General features: G+C 35.0%; 1 protein-coding gene across 1 annotated transcript in view; it reads right to left on the bottom strand.

The window, feature by feature from the left end:
- The window catches only part of TTN (titin), a 269,437-nt gene that overhangs the window by 115,416 nt on the left and 134,362 nt on the right, over positions 1–19,659 (bottom strand). The window contains exons 153-168 of the mRNA XM_045559324.1: positions 19,042–19,119; positions 12,613–12,699; positions 12,421–12,504; positions 12,252–12,335; positions 9,557–9,643; positions 8,963–9,046; positions 8,794–8,877; positions 8,578–8,661; positions 8,358–8,441; positions 8,148–8,231; positions 7,938–8,015; positions 7,470–7,553; positions 6,909–7,004; positions 6,556–6,633; positions 2,929–3,039; positions 1,544–1,618 (exon numbers count right to left, since the gene is read on the bottom strand). Coding sequence (XP_045415280.1) covers positions 1,544–1,618; positions 2,929–3,039; positions 6,556–6,633; positions 6,909–7,004; positions 7,470–7,553; positions 7,938–8,015; positions 8,148–8,231; positions 8,358–8,441; positions 8,578–8,661; positions 8,794–8,877; positions 8,963–9,046; positions 9,557–9,643; positions 12,252–12,335; positions 12,421–12,504; positions 12,613–12,699; positions 19,042–19,119 — 1,362 coding nt within the window. The remainder of the gene's footprint in view (positions 1–1,543; positions 1,619–2,928; positions 3,040–6,555; positions 6,634–6,908; positions 7,005–7,469; positions 7,554–7,937; positions 8,016–8,147; positions 8,232–8,357; positions 8,442–8,577; positions 8,662–8,793; positions 8,878–8,962; positions 9,047–9,556; positions 9,644–12,251; positions 12,336–12,420; positions 12,505–12,612; positions 12,700–19,041; positions 19,120–19,659) is intronic.

The following is a 19,659-nucleotide window of genomic DNA, read 5'->3' as shown; positions in this document are numbered from 1 at the left end:
TTATAGAGTAGCCTCTTTTGCTATTGTAGCTCTCATGGATTTGAATGGGGGAAAAAAAGAAAACATCTGGTGATTATTGAACCATTTACCTCTCTCCTTATGTCAATTAAAATCTAATTTAAAACATTATTTATTTGTATTATGTAACTATTTGTTTGCTTATATGAAATCTGAATTTGTTAGGTATTTCCATAAAATTTCCCAGTTGATGCTTTAAACAAGATATTTACATTTCATTAGTTTTTTATGTGATAAAGATAACCTTGCCTAACTCTCACTTGAAAAATTTAAAACATCTAAAAGGCAAATTTGTATTTTATTTTAAATAATCATTGTTTTCTAATGTCAAGTAATTTAAGTAAAAATTTTACAGTTAGACATTAATTTTTTTATCCATGATAAATTATGCTGGTCTTCAATACTATTTTAGAGTCATCAATGTTCTTAATGCATAATTATTTTTATTGATTGAACTCAGAGGGAAGACCATGCATCTAACTGATGTAAGTGGAGATGGCATAATATATATTTCCTTTACTTATATAATGGACATAGTGAAAATATATCTGCATTTGTTTTTATATGTTATTATTTTATTTTTAAGATCTTATTGATGTTTGAGACTCAGGTGCAGAACACACCATTATAGCTGTTATTTTTAAAGTCATTAAATGTCATTACATGCCATTTTAATGTTTACCACTTATTCTCCATGATAACCTTATTTTGTAATCTCTACTTTATGAATCAGGAAATGTATATTCATACTGATGATTTTTTCCGAAATTTCAGAATGATCAAGAATGAGTCAATTTCTGGGTCTGGATGTATTGATTACTTAAACAGAACATTGCTACCCAGTAAAATTACTAGAAAAGTTAATAAGTTTTTTTTTGACAGATGTTTGATTTTTATAATTCATTTATTTTTCTTTAGGGTCTAATTTTATATTGGGAAAATATTGTTTAAAGAAAAATAAATTTTGAAAAATGACCTGCATTGATAATAAAATTTTTCAAAATTTTGAGTTCTGTACACCTGAGAGAATGTCTTGTAGTCAGCCAGAAGAGAATGACAGGAAAGTCATATAGAAATCCCTATGAATCATTTTAATAACATAGAAGGAGGATATGACTTCTTTTTAATGCTTATAACACTGGCTAAATTGCTGATGTTCAAGTGAAATACCAAAACTTTCTATTACTAGCTCTCAGCATTTTAACCTAAGGTGTCTTCTGCTATCAATTACAGCTAACCAGTAAAATTTGATATTTTTGAATTTAGGAAAATGCAAAAAGACATATGTGGATGAGACAAAGATAAGTACTATCTATCCATATAATGTATGAAATTGATGAGAGACAAAAGCAACACTCATGAGCCAGGACCATAAAAGCCACAAAAATACAAGAAATGAATGAGACTACTGTGATCATTGAGAGAGAGAGAGAGAGAGAGAGAAAGAACATTCTAGGGAGGCAGAGAAAGCAAGAAGCAATGAAGGGATACCACATAGGAATGTATTTTCCAGCCTGTGAAATACCTTTCAGAGGTGTAGGCTCCACTTTTTCTGGAACCTCAGGTTTTGGTTTTTCAGGGACTTTCTTCTTTGTAACAGCTTTAAAGAATATGAACTTACTTTTATTATTTGTATATTTATTGTGAAGCAAATGATTAATTTTCTACTCTAAGAATCAAAACCAAGCTTTGCTTATAACCAGAGAATATTAATAACAGCCAAGAACAGCCTCCAAAGAACATAGAAGAAGCATTCAAACCATGAAAACAGATTGGTTTTACTCCAAAGTTGAGTAGTAAATTAAAGACTGGCTGAGAAGACAATTTTTGTTCTTCGCATGAGAAAGAAAATTTCCTTTGAGTATAAATTTTACATTAAGGGAAATGGACACACCCTTAATCAACAGATGGGTGACTTTTTAAAAGGTTCCCCCCTTTTCTACACCTCACTTAAAACACTGGAAGGTGTCCCTGCTGGCCAGGAAGGGCAAGAATCACCAGAAGCAATGTCTTTACTTTGGAAGATTCTGGCTTTGTAGATGTGTAGCTAAAGATAGGAAAAATGCTTATGTAAGAATATATCTAGATTATTTTAGATTAAGGAACCTCATGACATCATAAATAAGACAAATTTTTATTAAAACAAAAAGTATATTTCTGTCAATTTATTTCAGCATTTGAAGACATTGATATTTTTTTAAATTAAGTAGTATTATGTCAATTCAAAGAAAAATCAAAACAAGAAGAATGAAGAGAAGTTTAATAATGGGAAGAGATGCTGGATACAAAGTGTATTAATAACTACTCTTTCCAGCTACCCTGAAAACCACTATAGAATGCAACTGGGTTTTTATTAAGTTGCAAAAAATAAAATAAAAAAGAAAGTGGGAGAACAGTGACAGGTCTTGCTCCTTTCACGATATGTGAGCACATGTCGGCTATTGGACCCTGTGAATATATTACTTATATTTAAAAGCGCATGCAGTTCTTTGAGAACAAAATTTTGACTTTGGTATAAATTTGTTACTGCAATATTAAAAATATCTTGCAAAGACTTCTTAAACATTCCACATGCATAAGACCTTAAAGATAAGCATAGTGATCAAGCTTTGAAATCAGAAAACTCTGCCCACTCTACATAAGAAAGTTAGGTGGACAGCCCCTACATCCAGATGTCCAGGATGACATTAGCGGTTCACTTTCTGACATTTGGGGCAATAGGCGTGGCTTGACAAGGCAACCCAGCGACCCTGGGGCAGCAGAAAACACACGTCTCTATGCAATCTCACAGCACAATCATATCTGAAAGTACACACTTCCAAGACTCGTATGTTTCTTTCAAGCATTATTTCAGATGGTTGGATAGAGTTTGAAGCAGATTAATAAGACTTTGGAAGTGGCATTTTATACCTTTAAGTTGGAACATTTTCTCCTTCAAGTCTTCCTTGGGTGGAGCAGGAGGAGGTGGGGGTCTTGGTTTGAGTTTTGGTTTCTCAATAACCTTCTTTTCAGGTTCAGGTTCTTGAAAGAGTATTTCAAAAGTATTAGTATCTGTATATGTTAGCATGCAGATATATAACATATTTGGTAGAAATTTAAATATATTTCTGTATACCTGTATATATGAAGTAAAAAGTTTGCTTTTTTAGACATATAATATCAGTGTCTAACATAAAACATAAAACAGTATCCAAGATAAAACATAAAAATATCAACACTGTACACAGATGATGAGAAATACAGCAAAGGTACCAATACGAACAACAAAGGAAGCATCCAGACAAGCCACATTTGACATGAGATAGTACAAATTACATGGAAACATAAGAATGTGGTGCACATTTAAAACAAAGAAAACCTTACATACAGATGCAAAGAAACCTACTACACATGTAGAACAACATAAACAACACATATTTCAAGATGAAGAAGGTCATGATGAAGATTTAAGTCCAATTAAACCAATACCTCGTACTGGTATTTCTTCAGGCTGTGGTTCAGGTTCAGGTTGAGGTTCAGGTTCTTCAGGCTGAATATACTTTTCAATTTCATGTTCTTTAAAGAATGTTGACAAAGGATATAAGATTGTAACGTAAAGTTCTTCATAAAGACACAAGTTTCACACAGATGCAAAGATTACAGTTGTGAAAAGAAAAATATACAATTCATGCAAATTCACTTGCATAGGAAAAGTAAGATTCCCATTTTCTTATACTTGAACTTTCTAGTAACAACTGAAAACTATTCAATGTATATTGATGGCAAATGAGATGACTTTTAAAATTTGATATTGAGTTATCATTTCAGGATCAAATTTGATTATCCCAGTTTTGCTTCAGTTAACTGTACCTTTTGGAACTTATAATTGCCAATAAGAATAATCACATTAAAGATTTTAATTCAAAAGAATATAACTATTTGAAAAATAAAGTGGTGAAACGTATCAGAATGCTTTTGTATATAATTTCAAGAAGGAATGTCACCCTAAAAATACTTTTGTATTTCTAATAGGCGTTTTCAAGAGATTAAAACAATTTATATCTATATATATGTATACCTTCAACAGGGGGAGTCTCTTTTCTACCAATGGTTATGGATGCTTTTTCTTCATATATTATTTCCTCAGGAGTCTCTTCAACTTTAAAAAACATAGTATTTTATTTTAGACTGTAGTCAGAATAGAATACTGCAGCTGCTAAGTTGTTATGTATCAATTTAGTTACACTCTATAACATATTCTTCAGATGACCCCAAAATATCAGTAAATTCAACACTTGAGACAGACAGACAAATACATAAGCCCTATGTACAATCAAAGCAAGATGATGGAGACAATTGTCATCTTTCCAAAATTTATAGAGCAGCATGTACCTTGGGCAGGTGGAGCTGCTGGCTCTTCAGGGATAGGCACGGACACTTTCTTTTCTGGGACGATTTTCTTGGGCACTTCAGGCACTTTAAAGATACGATTTTGTTTACTATTAAGAATTTATAAGATGTGCAAGATTATGCAAAGAGCACGCAAAGAATATAGGAGAAAGATCTTCATCTACCAAGACTTCATGGGGAAAATGGCTTCTGAAGCATGGCACCCTTTTGGACATCCTAATTTTGTAAATGAATCTTCTCAGCCTTCTTCATGTGCTTCTTGTCCTTTGTGTACCCTTAAGTGAAGGTGTTCCCTATTGGTCTAACTTTGACACTTAAAAAAAATTGCTCTGCATTTTCTGAATGATCATTCCAGCACGTTCAACTTGTATTTCCATGTGGATGACTTTGAGATCTACATCTCTAGGCCTGATCTCTTTCCTAAGCTCCTAATGCACGTTCCTAATGTCCATACTTGAAAAGTGAAAATATATATTCACTATCTTCTTCTAGTATCAGTTCAGATATCCAATGAACCATTCTCTTGGCCATCTAGATTCAGCCCTTATAATTATCTTGGGCTCCTCACATTCCCTAATGGCTTCTATAATATTCAGAGGCCAACTCAATCTCCATCTCTCTTAAATACAACCCCCTTCCCATTTCTACCACCACTGGTCTTGTCCAACTCTTAATGACCTTCATAAATTCAATGGCTCTTTACTATTTACACTATATTCCAATAGCTTGAATTGCTGCCAATTTATCTTTCTAAAGCCCAAATCCTATAAATATGTACACCTACTTCAACACCTTTGAAGCTTCCTGTTGCCTATAGAATAAAGTATAAGCCTTATACTGGCATCCGAAGTACTCAAAATATGACCCCCATGTTTCTATCCAGAATTATCTTTCAAGATACTGCACAACCAATCTATACTAAAATTATGTAAATTCATTTGACATTTTCTAGACCTTTCTACCTGTTTCTAGACCCTTGCAGTTTCTAGACCCTTCTAACTCTGTGCCTTTTAATATGCTCTTCTGTTTGCCTGCAATACCTTTTCCTCAATTTCTACATGTGAAAATCCATCAAAATTTAAATTCTCTTTTTCCACACAGCTTTCCATAGTGCCTCTGCCTGAAATTAATTTTTTCTGGCTCTTTGTTTCTGTACTTTGTACTCACTTTGTAAGTGTTATCACCTCCTGTCTGTGTTAGAGTTGTGTTATCTTTCTATCCTCTGATCAGAGTTAAGCTGTTTGAAGACAGGATCAGGTCTTAATTTTTCTAACACAGTGTCTTATTAATGGTAAACGTTCAACAAAATTTGCTGAATTAGGCTGTCTTACACATTGAGTGGGAAAAGGTCTTCTTCTACCACATGTAACCATGCAATGTGTCATGGCACAACTGAACCTCATTCATTTTTTTCCCTCCTACTTATCTGACACATTTTCTCTTTGTCTTCATTATTTTCCCTTTCTTTCTGTGATATGTAGTTTTGCATAAACTCATAATATTTTTTGCTCTAAGAGCTCTTATTAAAATGCTTACATAGCAATCAGGGAAATATGTATTTGTTCTTCACGGTAGATACCTTTTTCTGGCAGGACTTCCGGTTTTTTGGTAACAGGCACAGGTTCCTTCTTTACTGGAACAAGTTTCTTGGGCACCTCAGGCACTTTGAAGATATTAGTTTTATTTTAAAAAGAGTATTTAAAAAGATTTAAAAATGTTAAGATAAAAAATTCATAATTAATGAAGCAGCATTAAAATTAGTGGAACAAAATAAGGACATTTTTTTTGTCCCTAATTACACAACAACGAGGACAACTTAAGATATTAGAGTATTTTTATTTTTATGATGTCAGTGATGACGTAAATACATTTACCTGGTGGTGTTTCTGGCTTCTTAACTGTTGGGACCTTCTTCACTGGGACAACTTTCTTTGGCATCTCAGCTACTTCAAAGATATTAGTAACATTTAACAATATGAAATCGTAAGATGTAATGTATACACATTAACTTTATAAGTTTATTCAATACCACAACATATAGATAACAGCTGACAAAGACATAATATGGCACAACACACAATAAAGAAACAGTATAAAGTTTTGGACAGCACACAAAATTTAAGTCAATATTTATTTTAACATAAGTACCTTTAGGTGGTGGAGCTTCTGGTTTTTTGATGACAGGAACTTTCTTCTCAGGGACAATCTTCTTGGGCTCTTCAGGCACTTGAATGATAGGAATTTCTTTTAGAGTGAGACGATTACAATGAAAAATTTGATACTAATGAATGAATAAAAAAAATCACATGTATTTCTTGGTATGCACATTGTAAAATTCTGTAGAACCTAAGTTTTATGTTTGCAAATAACTTTTGCTCTGGTCAATGAAGTCAAATTTCAAACAAGGAGATAGGAGACTGACATTTTACCTTAAAGAAGGTATATACTAGACATAAAAATGAAATCTCTGTTTTTCCCATGCAGTGGGTCCTGCCTTGTACCTTCTGGAGGTGGAGATGGGGCTTTTGGCTCCTCCTCTTCTACAACAGGAATTGGCTCTTCCTCTTCAGGAGCAATCTCCTCAGGTTCTTCATATACTTTAAAGATATTAGTTAATTTTATTTTAATGTGTGGAACTATACTGTAAAATTCACAAAACACCAAACACAATAAATAGTAGTCTTGATTTCTTCCTTTGTTGCAATTAATGTAGTCTCCTATTTTTGTGAAGATGCAATCTATCTTATTTGCACTGACTTCTGTGTCTACTGATTTGAGCCCTTTTAGTGTTTAATGTCATTTATACTCATTAGTGCCCCCATCTTACTTTCTGTGTACATTAGAGAAGTTTTGTTTAATACAGCTTACAATGACCTATATAGATACTGCTGACCGATAACCCAAAATAGATTTGAGATCGGAGCTAATTTAGAATGATGAATTAAGACAAATAATCAAAGGATAGAAAGTGACCAAGAGATAATGAGTTAGGAAGGAAGAAGAACAAAGCTTAAATTAGAAATAGTCACAAGTGGCAAGCTCATTAATGGTCTCACGTGTACCTTCTGGGGGAGGAGACTCCACTTTCTCGGGTACAGGAACAGCTGGTTTCTCTTCCAAGACAGGTTTCTTGGGCACCTCTGGCACTTTAAAGGTATTAGTTAGTTTTTTACTTATGGGTAGTTGAGAAGTGCATGAAATTTATACCACATCTACTTCATGTTTTGTTCAAATAACACAGGGACAGATCCAAGAACAAAATTCACAATAAGGTCACATAGTGGGGAGGAAAATGTGGCCTATTAACAAAACCGTGTTAGTAAACTCTTCCAATGCTTGTAATAAATAAGCACCTCAGTTTTTTAAAAAAAGTCAATGATGTTATCAAAAATCATTTAAACTCTGAAAATCCAGAATAACAGTTTGCAGTTATGACTGTAAGAAAAATGGCTAACAAAGGGTTGGATAATAGGTGACTTTTGAGATCAAGAGGGAGGGTTTTTCTGCAGAATCTCGTTAGAGGCATGTACCTTTAGTTGGTGGGACTTCTGGCTTTTTGGGAACAGCTACTTTCTTTTCTGGAACGACTTCTTTTGGAGCTTCAGGCACTTTAAAGATATTAGTATTTTAACATTATGAACAATCACCGGTAAACATCCGTCACATTTACATAGAACAAAACACTTTTAGGAGTTGGAGGCGGCATCCACCTCCCTCAAACAGTGCATAGCTACATGTACCTTTAGCAGGTGGGACTTCCGGTTTTTTGGGAACCACACGAGGCACCTTCTTTTCAGGAACAACTTCCTTGGGCTCCTCAGGCACTTTGAAAGATATTAGTAGTTTTTAAACTCACAGTTTCAATGACAAATGAAAATCATAAAGTAGAACAGCAGAATATAACATTTTTAAAGACATTTTTTCTGTAGGAAGTTAGTGGCAATCAATACCTTTCACTGGTGGTGGCTCAGGTTTTTTGGCAACAACAGCAGGTGCTTTCTTTTCTGGGACAGGTTTCTTAGGTGGCACAGTCACTAAAGGTATTAGAATTTACGTTTGAGAAGCAGTGAAGAGAGCAAGAAAACAAGACAAAAATCTAGAAAGCCCAGAGTTGTCAGGGCAAGAAGGGGAAAGAGTGGCTACTGTGGCCTAACAGCCAGTGCCAAGTACCTTTTGGAGGCTCGACTGGCTCTGGCTCTTCCACAACTTCTGCTGGAGGCTCTTCCGGGGCAATTTCCTCAGGCTCCTCGTACACTTTAAAGACATGAGCTCATTTTAATGTTAGAATTGACGAAAGTACATGAAATATTTTGCAAAATTTTTTTTACAATACTAAGGAGAGAATTTATTTTTCAAAAAATACTGATTTGAACAGTGTCATATTACCTTCAGGAGGAGGACTTTCCGGTTTGGGGGGAATAACTTCAGGCACCTTCTTTTCTGGGACAGCCACCTTTGGCACCTCGGGTACTTTAGAGATATTAGTGTTTTCATAAGATTAGACAAAGTAAAGACCAACAAACAGCATCAAACACAGCAACATGAGGGTGACTACCTTTTACAGGTGGGACTTCAGGCTTCTTAGGAGGAGCTGCTGGCACCTTCTTTTCAGGGACGATTTCTTTGGGAGCCTCTGGCACTTAAAAGATATTAGTGAAATTACATTTAGGAGTTATGAAGACCACTAGCACAAAATATATTCAAGAACAGAAAAGTCAGATCTTCTGAAACCTAAGGTCAGTGACAAATACCTTTAACAGGTGGTGGGACTTCTGGCTTTTTAGGAGGAGCCACTGCCACTTTCTTTTCAGGGACAACTTCTTTGGGAGCTTCTGGCACTTAAAAGATATTAATGAAATTCAATTTAGGAGTTACGAAGACCACTAGACCAAAATATATTCAAGAGCAAAAGAGTCAGATCTTCTGAAGCCTAAAGTCAGTGACAAATACCTTTAACAGGTGGTGGGACTTCTGGCTTTTTAGGAGGAGCCACTGCTACCTTCTTTTCAGGGACGACTTCTTTGGGAGCCTCTGGCACTTAAAAGATATTAGTGAAATTACATTTAGGAGTTACCAAGACGATTAGACCAAAATTTATTCAAGAGTAGAAGACTTAGATCTTCTGAAACCTAAGGTCAGTGACAAATACCTTTAACAGGTGGTGGGACTTCAGGCTTTTTAGGAGGAGCCGCTGGCGCCTTCTTTTCAGGGACAACTTCTTTGGGAGCCTCTGGCACTTAAAAGATATTAGTGAAATTACCTTTAGGAGTTAGGAAGACCACTAGACCAAAATGTATTCAAGAGAAGAAGAGGCAGATCTTCTGAAGAGCCTAAAGTCAGTGACAAGTACCTGTAACAGGTGGGACTTCAGGCTTTTTAGGAGGAGCCACTGGCACCTTCTTTTCAGGGATAACTTCTTCGGGAGCCTCTGGCACTTAAAAGATATTAGTGAAATTACCTTTAGGAGTTAGGAAGACCACTAGACCAAAATGTATTCAAGAGAAGAAGAGTTAGATCTTCTGAAGACAAAAGTCAATTACAAGTACCTGTAACAGGTGGGACTTCAGCCTTTTTAGGAGGAGGCATGGGCACTTTCCTTTCTGGGATAACTTCTTGGGGAGCCTCAGGCACTTAAAAGATATTAGTGAAATTACATTTAGGAGTTAGGAAGACCAGTAGGGCAAAATATTTTCAAGAGCAGAAGAGGTAGATCTTCTCAAGCCTAAAGTCAGTGACAAGTACCTGTAATAGGTGAGACTTCAGGCTTTTTAGGATGAGGCATGGGCACTTTCTTTTCAGGGACAACTTCTTTGGGAGCCTCAGGCACTTAAAAGATATTAGTGAAATTATATTTAGGAGTTAAGAAGACCACTAGGACAAAATACCTTCAAGAGGAGAAGAGTTAGATCTTCTGAAATCTAAGATCAGTGACAAATACCTGTAACGGGTGGGGCTTCTGGCTTTTTAGGAGCCACTGGTACTTTCTTTTCAGAAATAACTTCTTTGGGAGCCTCTGGCACTTAAAAGATATTAGTGAAATTATATTTAGGAGTTAGGAAGACCACTAGGACAAAATATCTTCAAGAGCAGAAGAGTTAGATCTTCTGAAGCCTACAATCAAGTGACAAGTACCTGTAACAGGTGGGACTTCAGGTTTTTTAGGAGGAGCCATGGGCACTTTCTTTTCAGGGACAACTTCTTTGGGAGGTTCAGGCACTTAAAAGATATTAGTGAAATTATATTTAGGAGTGATGACGACCATTAGAATAAAATATACTCAACAGCAGAAGAGTTAGATCTGAAACCTAAGGTCAGTGACTGGTACCTGTAACAGGTGGGACTTCTGGCTTTTTAGGAGCCACTGCTACTTTCTTTTCAGGGATAACTTCTTCGGGAGCCTCTGGCACTTAAAAGATATTAGTGAAATTATCTTTAGGAGTTAGGAAGACCACTAGGACAAAATATCTTCAAGAGCAGAAGAGTTAGATCTGAAATCTAAGGTCAGTACAAATACCTGTAACAGGTGGGGCTTCTGGCTTTGTAGGGGGCACCAGTGTTGTTTTCTTTTCAGGGACAATTTCTTGAGGAACTTCAGGCACTTAAAAGATATTAGTAGTTTTTCACTTAGGTTAATAAATGGATTAAAAATGTTTCTAAGGGCAGAAGAGAGATTTCATCTGCAGAATAAGGACAGGGGTGAAAAATACCTGTGACAAATGGGGCTTCTAGCTTTTTGGGCAAGACCTTGGAAACTTTCTTTTCTGGGATAACTTGGGGAACTCCAGGCACTTGAAAGATATTAGTAGTTTTACACTTAGGTTAATGAAGATAAATGGACTAAAATCATTTTCTAGTAGCAGAAGAGATGTTTCTTCTGCAGAATGAAGTGAAGGCTAACATATTCCCGAGACAACTGGGGCTTCTGGTTTTTTGGGCAGGGCTGTGATACTTTCCTTTTCTGCAACTTCTTGAGGAACTTCAGGCACTTGAAAGATATTAGTAGTTTTACACTTAGGTTAATGAAGAGCAATGCACTAAAATCATTTTCAAGAATGGAAGAGATATTTCTTCTGCAGAGTAAGGTTGAACTGAGCTGACATGTACCTGTGGCTGGGGGGGCTTCTGGTTTTTTGGGTGGTGTCTTGAGAATTTTCTTTTCTGGGACAACTTCTTGAGCAGCTTCCGGTACTTGAAAGATATTAGTATTTTTAGAATTTATGAATAGTGAAGGCATCTATTACAAAGACTGTGGGGAGTACAAGAAAATATTTTTTCTTGACAGAGGAGTGGGAGTAAATACCTTTTGTAGGTGGGGCTTCTGGTTTTTTGGGCACTGCCACAGACACTTTCTTTTCAGGTACAACTTCTTTAGGAGCTTCAGGGACTTTGAAGAAATTAGTACCTTTTAGTTAGAACTATAAAGGGGGAATATCGACAACACATTTACCCAAGTAAATACAATTTGTGAGACTGGCAGACACTTCTATATACTCTTAACCCAGGTGCCCTGAAGCAGGTGACAGACAACACATAAGGATAAATACCTTTAGGAGGTGGAGCTTCTGGCCTTTTGGGAGGAGCCACTGGTACTTTCTTTTCAGGGACGGCTTCCTTCGGCTTTGGTGGTGGCGGCACTTCAGGCACTTCAAAGACATTTATGATTTGTGTTTAGAAAAGGTAAACATAATTGATGTCTATAGCATATAACAAGAAATTTTGGATAGCTACGACATTTTTTTCCGTTAGAATTATATCACCTTTTATGTACTAGGATTTTTAGATATAATTTTCTAGTTAACATAACAGTTATTTTTCTCCCTAGTTTTGTATAGTTTTGGCATTACCTTCAGGAGGAGGACTTTCCGGTTTGGGGGGAATAACTTCAGGCACCTTCTTTTCTGGGACAGCCACCTTTGGCACCTCAGGTACTTTAAAGATATTAGTGTTTCCATAAGATTAGACAAAGTAAAGACCAACAAACAACATCAAACACAGCAACATGAGGGTGACTACCTTTTACAGGTGGGACTTCTGGCTTTTTAGGAGGAGCCGCTGGCACCTTCTTTTCAGGGACAACTTCTCTGGGAGCCTCTGGCACTTAAAAGATATTAGCGAGGTTACATTTAGGAGTTATGAAGACCACTAGGACAAAATATATTCAAGAGCAGAAGAGTTAGATCTGAAACTTAAGTCAGTGACAAATACCTTTAACAGGTGGTGGGACTTCAGGCTTTTTAGGAGGAGCCACTGCCACTTTCTTTTCAGGAACAACTTCTTTGGGAGCCTCTGGCACTTAAAAGATATTAATGAAATTCAATTTAGGAGTTACGAAGACCACTAGACCAAAATATATTCAAGAGCAAAAGAGTCAGATCTTCTGAAGCCTAAAGTCAGTGACAAGTACCTCTAACAGGTGGGACTTCAGGCTTTTTAGGAGGAGCCACCAGCACTTTCTTTTCAGGGATAGCCTCTTTGGGAGCTTCTGGCGCTTAAAAGATATTAGTACTGTTATACTTAGAAAATACAAAGAAGATTAGATACACTGAAACACTTTCAAAGAACAAAAGAGCTATTTTTTTTTCCCCCTGAGCCTGAGATCAGTGGTAATAAGTTCCTATCATAGCAGCAGAGCTTTAGGCTTCCGGAGAAGAGCTTCCGGCACTTTCTTTTTGGTGGCCACTTCTTCTGGAGCTTCTGGCAGTTTGAAGATATTAGTAAATTTACATTTGAGCCACAAGAGTCAACACAGACAAGAGTCACATTTACACATCGAAAGAGTTATCAAGGCTACAAAGGTGGTCCTGTCTATCTCCCCACCTCCCTAGCCCACCATAAAGTGACAGTTAAGGATGTATCTTTGACAGGCACATCCTCAGGCATTTGGGGAGGATGCACTTTCTTTTCAGGGACAACTTCTTTGAGAGCCTCTGGCACCTTAAAGATATTAATATTTTTTCATTTAGGACTTACAAGAATCAGTACAAACAGACGACACATTTATACAGCAAAAGAGATTTTCCCACCCCTCTAAGCTTCCAGGAAGATATACCTTCATCAGGAGGGACTTCAGGCTTTTTGTGAGGAACCACAAACGTTTTCTTTTCAGGGGCAATTTCTTGAGGAGCTTCAGGCACTTTAAGAAATTAGTATTTTTATGTTTAGTGTTAGATAGACCACTAGGAAGAGCAAAATATTTTCAAAACTACAGGAGCTAGTTCTTGAACCTGAAGGCACGGTGACTTGTACCTTTAACTGATGGAGGTTCTCTTTTTTTGGAAGGAACTCTCTTTGCAGGAAGAACTTCTTGAGGAGTTTCAGGCACTTGAAAGATATTAGTATTTCACATTGAAGAGTTAAGATGATTAATGAAAACAGTAATGGCAATAAGTTAGCAAATGTAGCAAACTTCTCTTCCCCTCTACCCTCCCTTTGCTCCACCAATAGACTAAGTCTAAAGGGGTTAATGGGTCTTCGCAAAGACATGTTTGCCCTCATCTAGCACCTAGCAGAGCTCACATGACATTCTATTCCCTCGTTATTCAACAAGTATTTGTTGAATGAATATTTTTAGTAGGAGGGTTTTCTGTTTTGGCAGGAATAGCCACAAACATTTTGTTTTAGATAAAACTTCTTCTGAAACTGCAGACACTTTAAAGATAGTATGTTTATATTTAGAAGTTACAAAGAGCATTAGAAAATATGTAGTTTTAAGAGCAGAGGACAAATAATTTCTTCTGCATCTGTTCAGAGGTGGTATGTACTTTTCATAGGTGGAGTTTCTGGCTTTTTAGGGACATACATCCTCAAATACCTTCATTTCAGAAGCAACTTCTTTCATAGCTTCTGGTGCTTTGAAGGTATTAATATTATATTAATTAATAGTTAGAGGTTAAAAGGATCCATGGAGACATTAATCACATGAACTGAGCCAAAGTGATTCTTCTGGCTATGAAGTTGCTTCCTTTAAGAATTTGATGAGGTTTAAAATCTCGAGGAGAGAAATTAAACCTAATTTGTCTTTGCTTATTATTCCTCAGCTCTCTAGCACCTTGCTCATAATAAGCACTTATTAAATTTTTGTAATGAAGGAAGGAAGGAATGACAGGATGAATGATACCTTTACTGGGAGGTGTTCTGATCTCAGGGGGAACAGCCATGGGTGTCTCCTCTATAGGGACAACTTCTTGAGGTGATTCAGGCACTTGAAAGACACGGATACATTGTATTCGGAGTTAGGAAGAGCAGTAAAGAGTTTCTGTCATAACTGGGAGACCTCTCCCACTCCCTTGCCCCCAGAATCTCATTCTTTGGTTGCAGTGTGGGGAATACTTGGTTATCAGTAGCTGTTTTGTTGGTCACCTCAGGCACTATCAAGAGTAGTAATTTTATTTCTTGGAATGGTACGTGTACAGAAAATTAGATCATGGAAAATAGAAAAATTGATTACAATTAATGGTATACCTTTAGCTATAAGTTTGAATAGAACAAATTACAGTCACTTTCTTGTCTTCTTTTTGCACCCTTACCTTAGGCATGTCAAAAAAGCGAGTGTTTTTCAAGGTTAGGAGAAAGGAGAACAACCAAAACATTCCAGACTGAAAAAATATGCCAGAGTATTTGGATATTCTTTAAATTACAGGATACCATGGGAACTATGATGAAATTATTATTCTGGAAGTTTTAAAACTTTCTCATTTGTGTAAAAATATTAAAAATTGAAAAATGTACAATGCTTGAAAAATAACACTATGAGAAGAGCAAATGAGTATTTAGACGAGTCCAGCTTTAAATGGAATTATTTTTGCCTTGGCTTTAGTAGGCTCTTAGGTGGTCTAATGTGGTAGAGATGATATTACAGATAGGTCAACTTCACACTGAATAAAATATTTTGCTTTCTTTAAGTCATGGTTCTCTAAAAATATTTCTATGATATTTAAGTCTTACGGGAAATCAGTTATTTCATATGCTTGTTTCTTTTAAGTTAGTTTATTTTAATAGAAAAATAATTTCAACAGGTTGATATATTATAGTCTGGAATTCCAGTCCCATGGAAGGGTTGAAATACTGACTGATAGTTCACCCCTGTCATTTGGTGGCACTGATTCCTGCTTTAAAGGGAATGTGTTAAGCCAATTCAATGTAGTTCTAAGGTTATCATTTCGTAAGTAGTCTCATGTAGATATTTTTCTAGCTAGTCTGATTTTTCTTTTTCTTTTAAAAGGAAACAATAGTAGCTATTTCCTATTGAAGAATCCATCGGGTCAGATTTGTTCATAATATATATACATATTTCCTGCGGAGTCCTCATAGATAAACTGTGTAGCTCAACCATCTTTCATGTATATAAGTTAAAGATTTTTTTTCTTTCTATTTCTCTTGAATAACTCACTGGGACATGTATGTAACTGCTTTGTGGCAGTACCGATTCCCTTGGTAGCCACTGGGGCTTTAAAGATATTAGTATTTTTATGTGTGTTAACCACACCTGCAAACATGAGATAAAAGAGCTGACTTTCTTCCGACTTGTACCTGCTGGTGGTGGTGCCTTTCTTCTTTTAGCAACAGGAGTTTGTCCCTCTGGAACCACTTCCTTGAAGACTTCAAACTCTTTAAAGATATTAGTATATATATTTTTTAATTGAAAAAAAGCATAGAGGCATACTAAGAAAGTTAGGTATATTAATAGATATTGTAGCTTTCAGTTATAAATTTTATTTTTGTTCTAATAGTTTATATTTCTACATTATATGAGGGAGACTTGACTTTTTAGGGGCAAGTTGTACATTGTTCCTTGTTGTGGGCATGTCAGATACTTTAAAGATGTTAGTATTTTATCATTAGAGGTTGTGAGAATGTACATTAAACACTAAACATTTTGCAGACTGAAGATGATAGATTTTCTTTAGATTTTCATAACTAGAGAATTATACCTTTAGTTGGAGGATATTCCGGAATTTCAGGAACAGACTCAGGTATCTCCACCTCTGGTAAAACTTCTTCGATTAAATCAGGCTCTTTAAAGATATTAGTAGGTTTACACTTAGAAGTTGTAAAAAGAGTAAATTATATAACATGCAATTTTTGAATCTTAAAGCCAAAGATATTCATCTGAGTTTGATGTATTTGACATATACCTTTAGTTGGTGGTGTTTCTCTCTTTTTAGGAATAGTCACATATATTTTGTCCTCTGGAGCAACTTTCTTGGGTGGCACAGGCACTTAAAAGATATGAGTATTGTTATATTTATAAATGGTGAAGAAAAATACTGAGCTTTTAAAATGAGCCAAAAAATAAACCCTCTTCAGACTGGATCATTGGTGTTATATACCTTTTGCTAGTCTGGTTTTTGTCTTTGGAGGATGAGTCACAAGTACTTTTTCTTCCAGGACTGATTCTTCAGATGCTTCATAAACTAAAGATATTAGTATTTATACAATTACGAGTGTTTCACAGTGGGTAAAATATAGCATTAGGAAAAACATAACATATAATACACATTCATTGCCTAAATTAACAGTAGCACATAGATGCAAATTAGTGACAAGAATGCATTGGCTAGGAATAAGCCTCATTCCCAGTTTTATGATATAGGACTCTCAGCATTTCTTTATGATCATGATAATAAAATTAAAAAATTCACCAGCCAAGGACTATGTAATTCTTCATTTTGCCTGCAGAAAGTTATTGGTAAAATTGTCCTATTGGTCTTATTTTTAATGGATTTGTGCAAAAAGAACAGGGTAGACATTGAATTGCAAATAGAGAATTTGCCTCCTATATTTGATTTATTGGTAATTTATGCTAAGTCTTCTCCTTTTCTAGGAGCCTAGTTATCTATATTTTCAAATCACATCTAATTTATGGCTTCACAGTTTAATATGAATTTGAAAACCATTTAGGGGTTGGAAGCAGAAAAGAAAAATAAAAATGATTAAATATTTGGAAAATAAGGTAAATGAAGACAATAAAGAATTTCTCTAGTATTTAATAAGGCAGACTAGCTAATAACAACAACCAAACTTAAGTATAAAGAGGGTATTCAAAGGAGAGAGTGATCATATACTTATTCTAACCTGGTATAAGAGGGTGAAAAAAAAAAACGAGGAAAAAAGTTGAACTTTAACAGGGATATTTTAGATTAAAGTAATAGAAGAATATCCTAACTATTGGCATATTTACTATGCAGATTATTGAATGGTATTATATTCAGAATATTTTACTATTCAGATTATTTTACTATTCAAATAACTTAACTCTCATTTTGCATGAAAGCCAAAAAACGGAAAAAAAAAAGCCTTGATAATTCTTTTGAGATTCTAGTGGCCCTGTAAACCTATGGTCCTTTGAGTAGCATTGCCAAAATGTTTCCAATTATAGTTGTGAAGAGCAAAGAAATAATGGTGAGTATTTTGATTTTTACAAAATCCAATTAAAATATTATTATGGAGTTAAAGTAAGTTACTGCATGGTCTGAGAAAATAAATTGCTTCAAAGCGAAAGATGCTTGTATACAGAACAGGTTAGGAAAATTCCACAGGACAAATGACTTTTCTAAAATCAGACAATGTTATAAGTATGCTATTTCTTTTTTAAATTGGTGAGGAACTATATCTTGTCTGAGGCTAGTAGCGACTAAAACTATTTAATCTGAGCCAAATATTTTTGGCTTATTAGGCTTTTACAAGAGATTAGTATATTATATTTACTTTTTATTTAAAGCTGTGAAGACAAACACAGTGAATTTAAGGACACAAATGAAACCAAAAAGAACCACCAATTTTTCTACACTCACTGTATATCTCTGTGTCTTCAGAAAGAACAATAGGTGATTTTTCTTCTTGAATATGTTTCTTAGGCACCTCGGGAACTTTAAAGATATTAGTATATTAATTGTTATAAACAAATATAAGATACAAAATACAGGGATTTAACATCACACATATTCACTTTAAATCATGAAAAACTAAACAAAGAGTTATTTCATATTGTGATTAGTATCACTGTATACCTTTAGTTGGTGGAACTTCAGGCTTTTTAGGAACAGCTTCCCAAACTTTTTCTTCTGGAACAATTTTCTTGGGTACTTCGGGTGCTTTAAAGATATTTATTTGTCTTATTTTTAAGAACATCATAATTGAGCATAAGATATCAAGACAAAAAAGAGGCATCTAACAAGGGGAATGTAAAAAATTCCCAAATTATAAGTCACCTATAAGTCAAATGCATAGTCAATGCACTTCTCTGGATTGCGCTGTCAATGAGCTCTTGATTTGTTATATTAGGAACACTTAGCTCTTTGGAGATAGTATTATTTTCTATTGTCATTTTAGAACATATTTATTTGTTTTCAGAACTACTTCACAAAAGTTTCCAAAATATTTTTGAAGGAGAAGTTAAGAGGTCAATATTGTTTAATTACTGCTTAAGAGGATCAATATAAACAACTTTTAGGCTTATGTCTTTGTTCCGAGAGGGTCATCACAAAAGGGAAGATTATGTTATAGAACATGAATTGAAGCTTATGTCATTCATAGCCATCTTGTGGCACTACAGAGAGGATAGTTTCTCTCTTCTCTATCTTAAGTGAATAAAGAGGGATTTCATTTTGGTGGTGAATCGGCAAAGGCAGGTACCTGTAGCTGGTGGAACTTCAGGTTCTTCAGGAACATATACTTTTTCTTCTACCACAATTTTCTTGGGCACCTCAGGAACTTTAAAGATAGTAGCAATAATTTCTTTTACTGTTAAACATTCTTTTAAGTACAAAGAATTTTAACAAGCAGAGCATAAGAGATGTATAAACACAGACCAGAACATACCCACGATATAAAACACAGACATCACTTTATAAAATAAATTACAGTATTTAAAATGAGTTGAATTTTAAAACAAATACGACACAGAAATCCAGGGGAATTTCCCTTGTTAGAATAGTAAGAATTTGATAAGAAAAATGAACAATACACCTTCAGCTGGTGCTATCTCTAAGCAGAATAGTTGATATTTTCTCTTCAGTGATAACTTTCTTACATGCTTCAGAGACTTTAAAGATATAAGTTCATATTATTTATTAGATGCTATTTTTTTATTTCTATTGTGAAATTCAAGAGGCTCACAAAAATGAACAAAGTAGGGACATTAAACACATATTCACTATATATTTATATTTACTGGATTAACATTATTTATAATAAACAGAAAAACATAAGTTTATCAACAAGCATGTTAGTGAATATATAGTCAAATAGCAC

This window comes from Lemur catta, chromosome 8 (genome assembly GCF_020740605.2).
Source record: "Lemur catta isolate mLemCat1 chromosome 8, mLemCat1.pri, whole genome shotgun sequence".
Taxonomy (NCBI): Eukaryota; Metazoa; Chordata; class Mammalia; order Primates; family Lemuridae; genus Lemur; species Lemur catta.
This window is presented reverse-complemented; position numbering and strand designations above follow the sequence as displayed.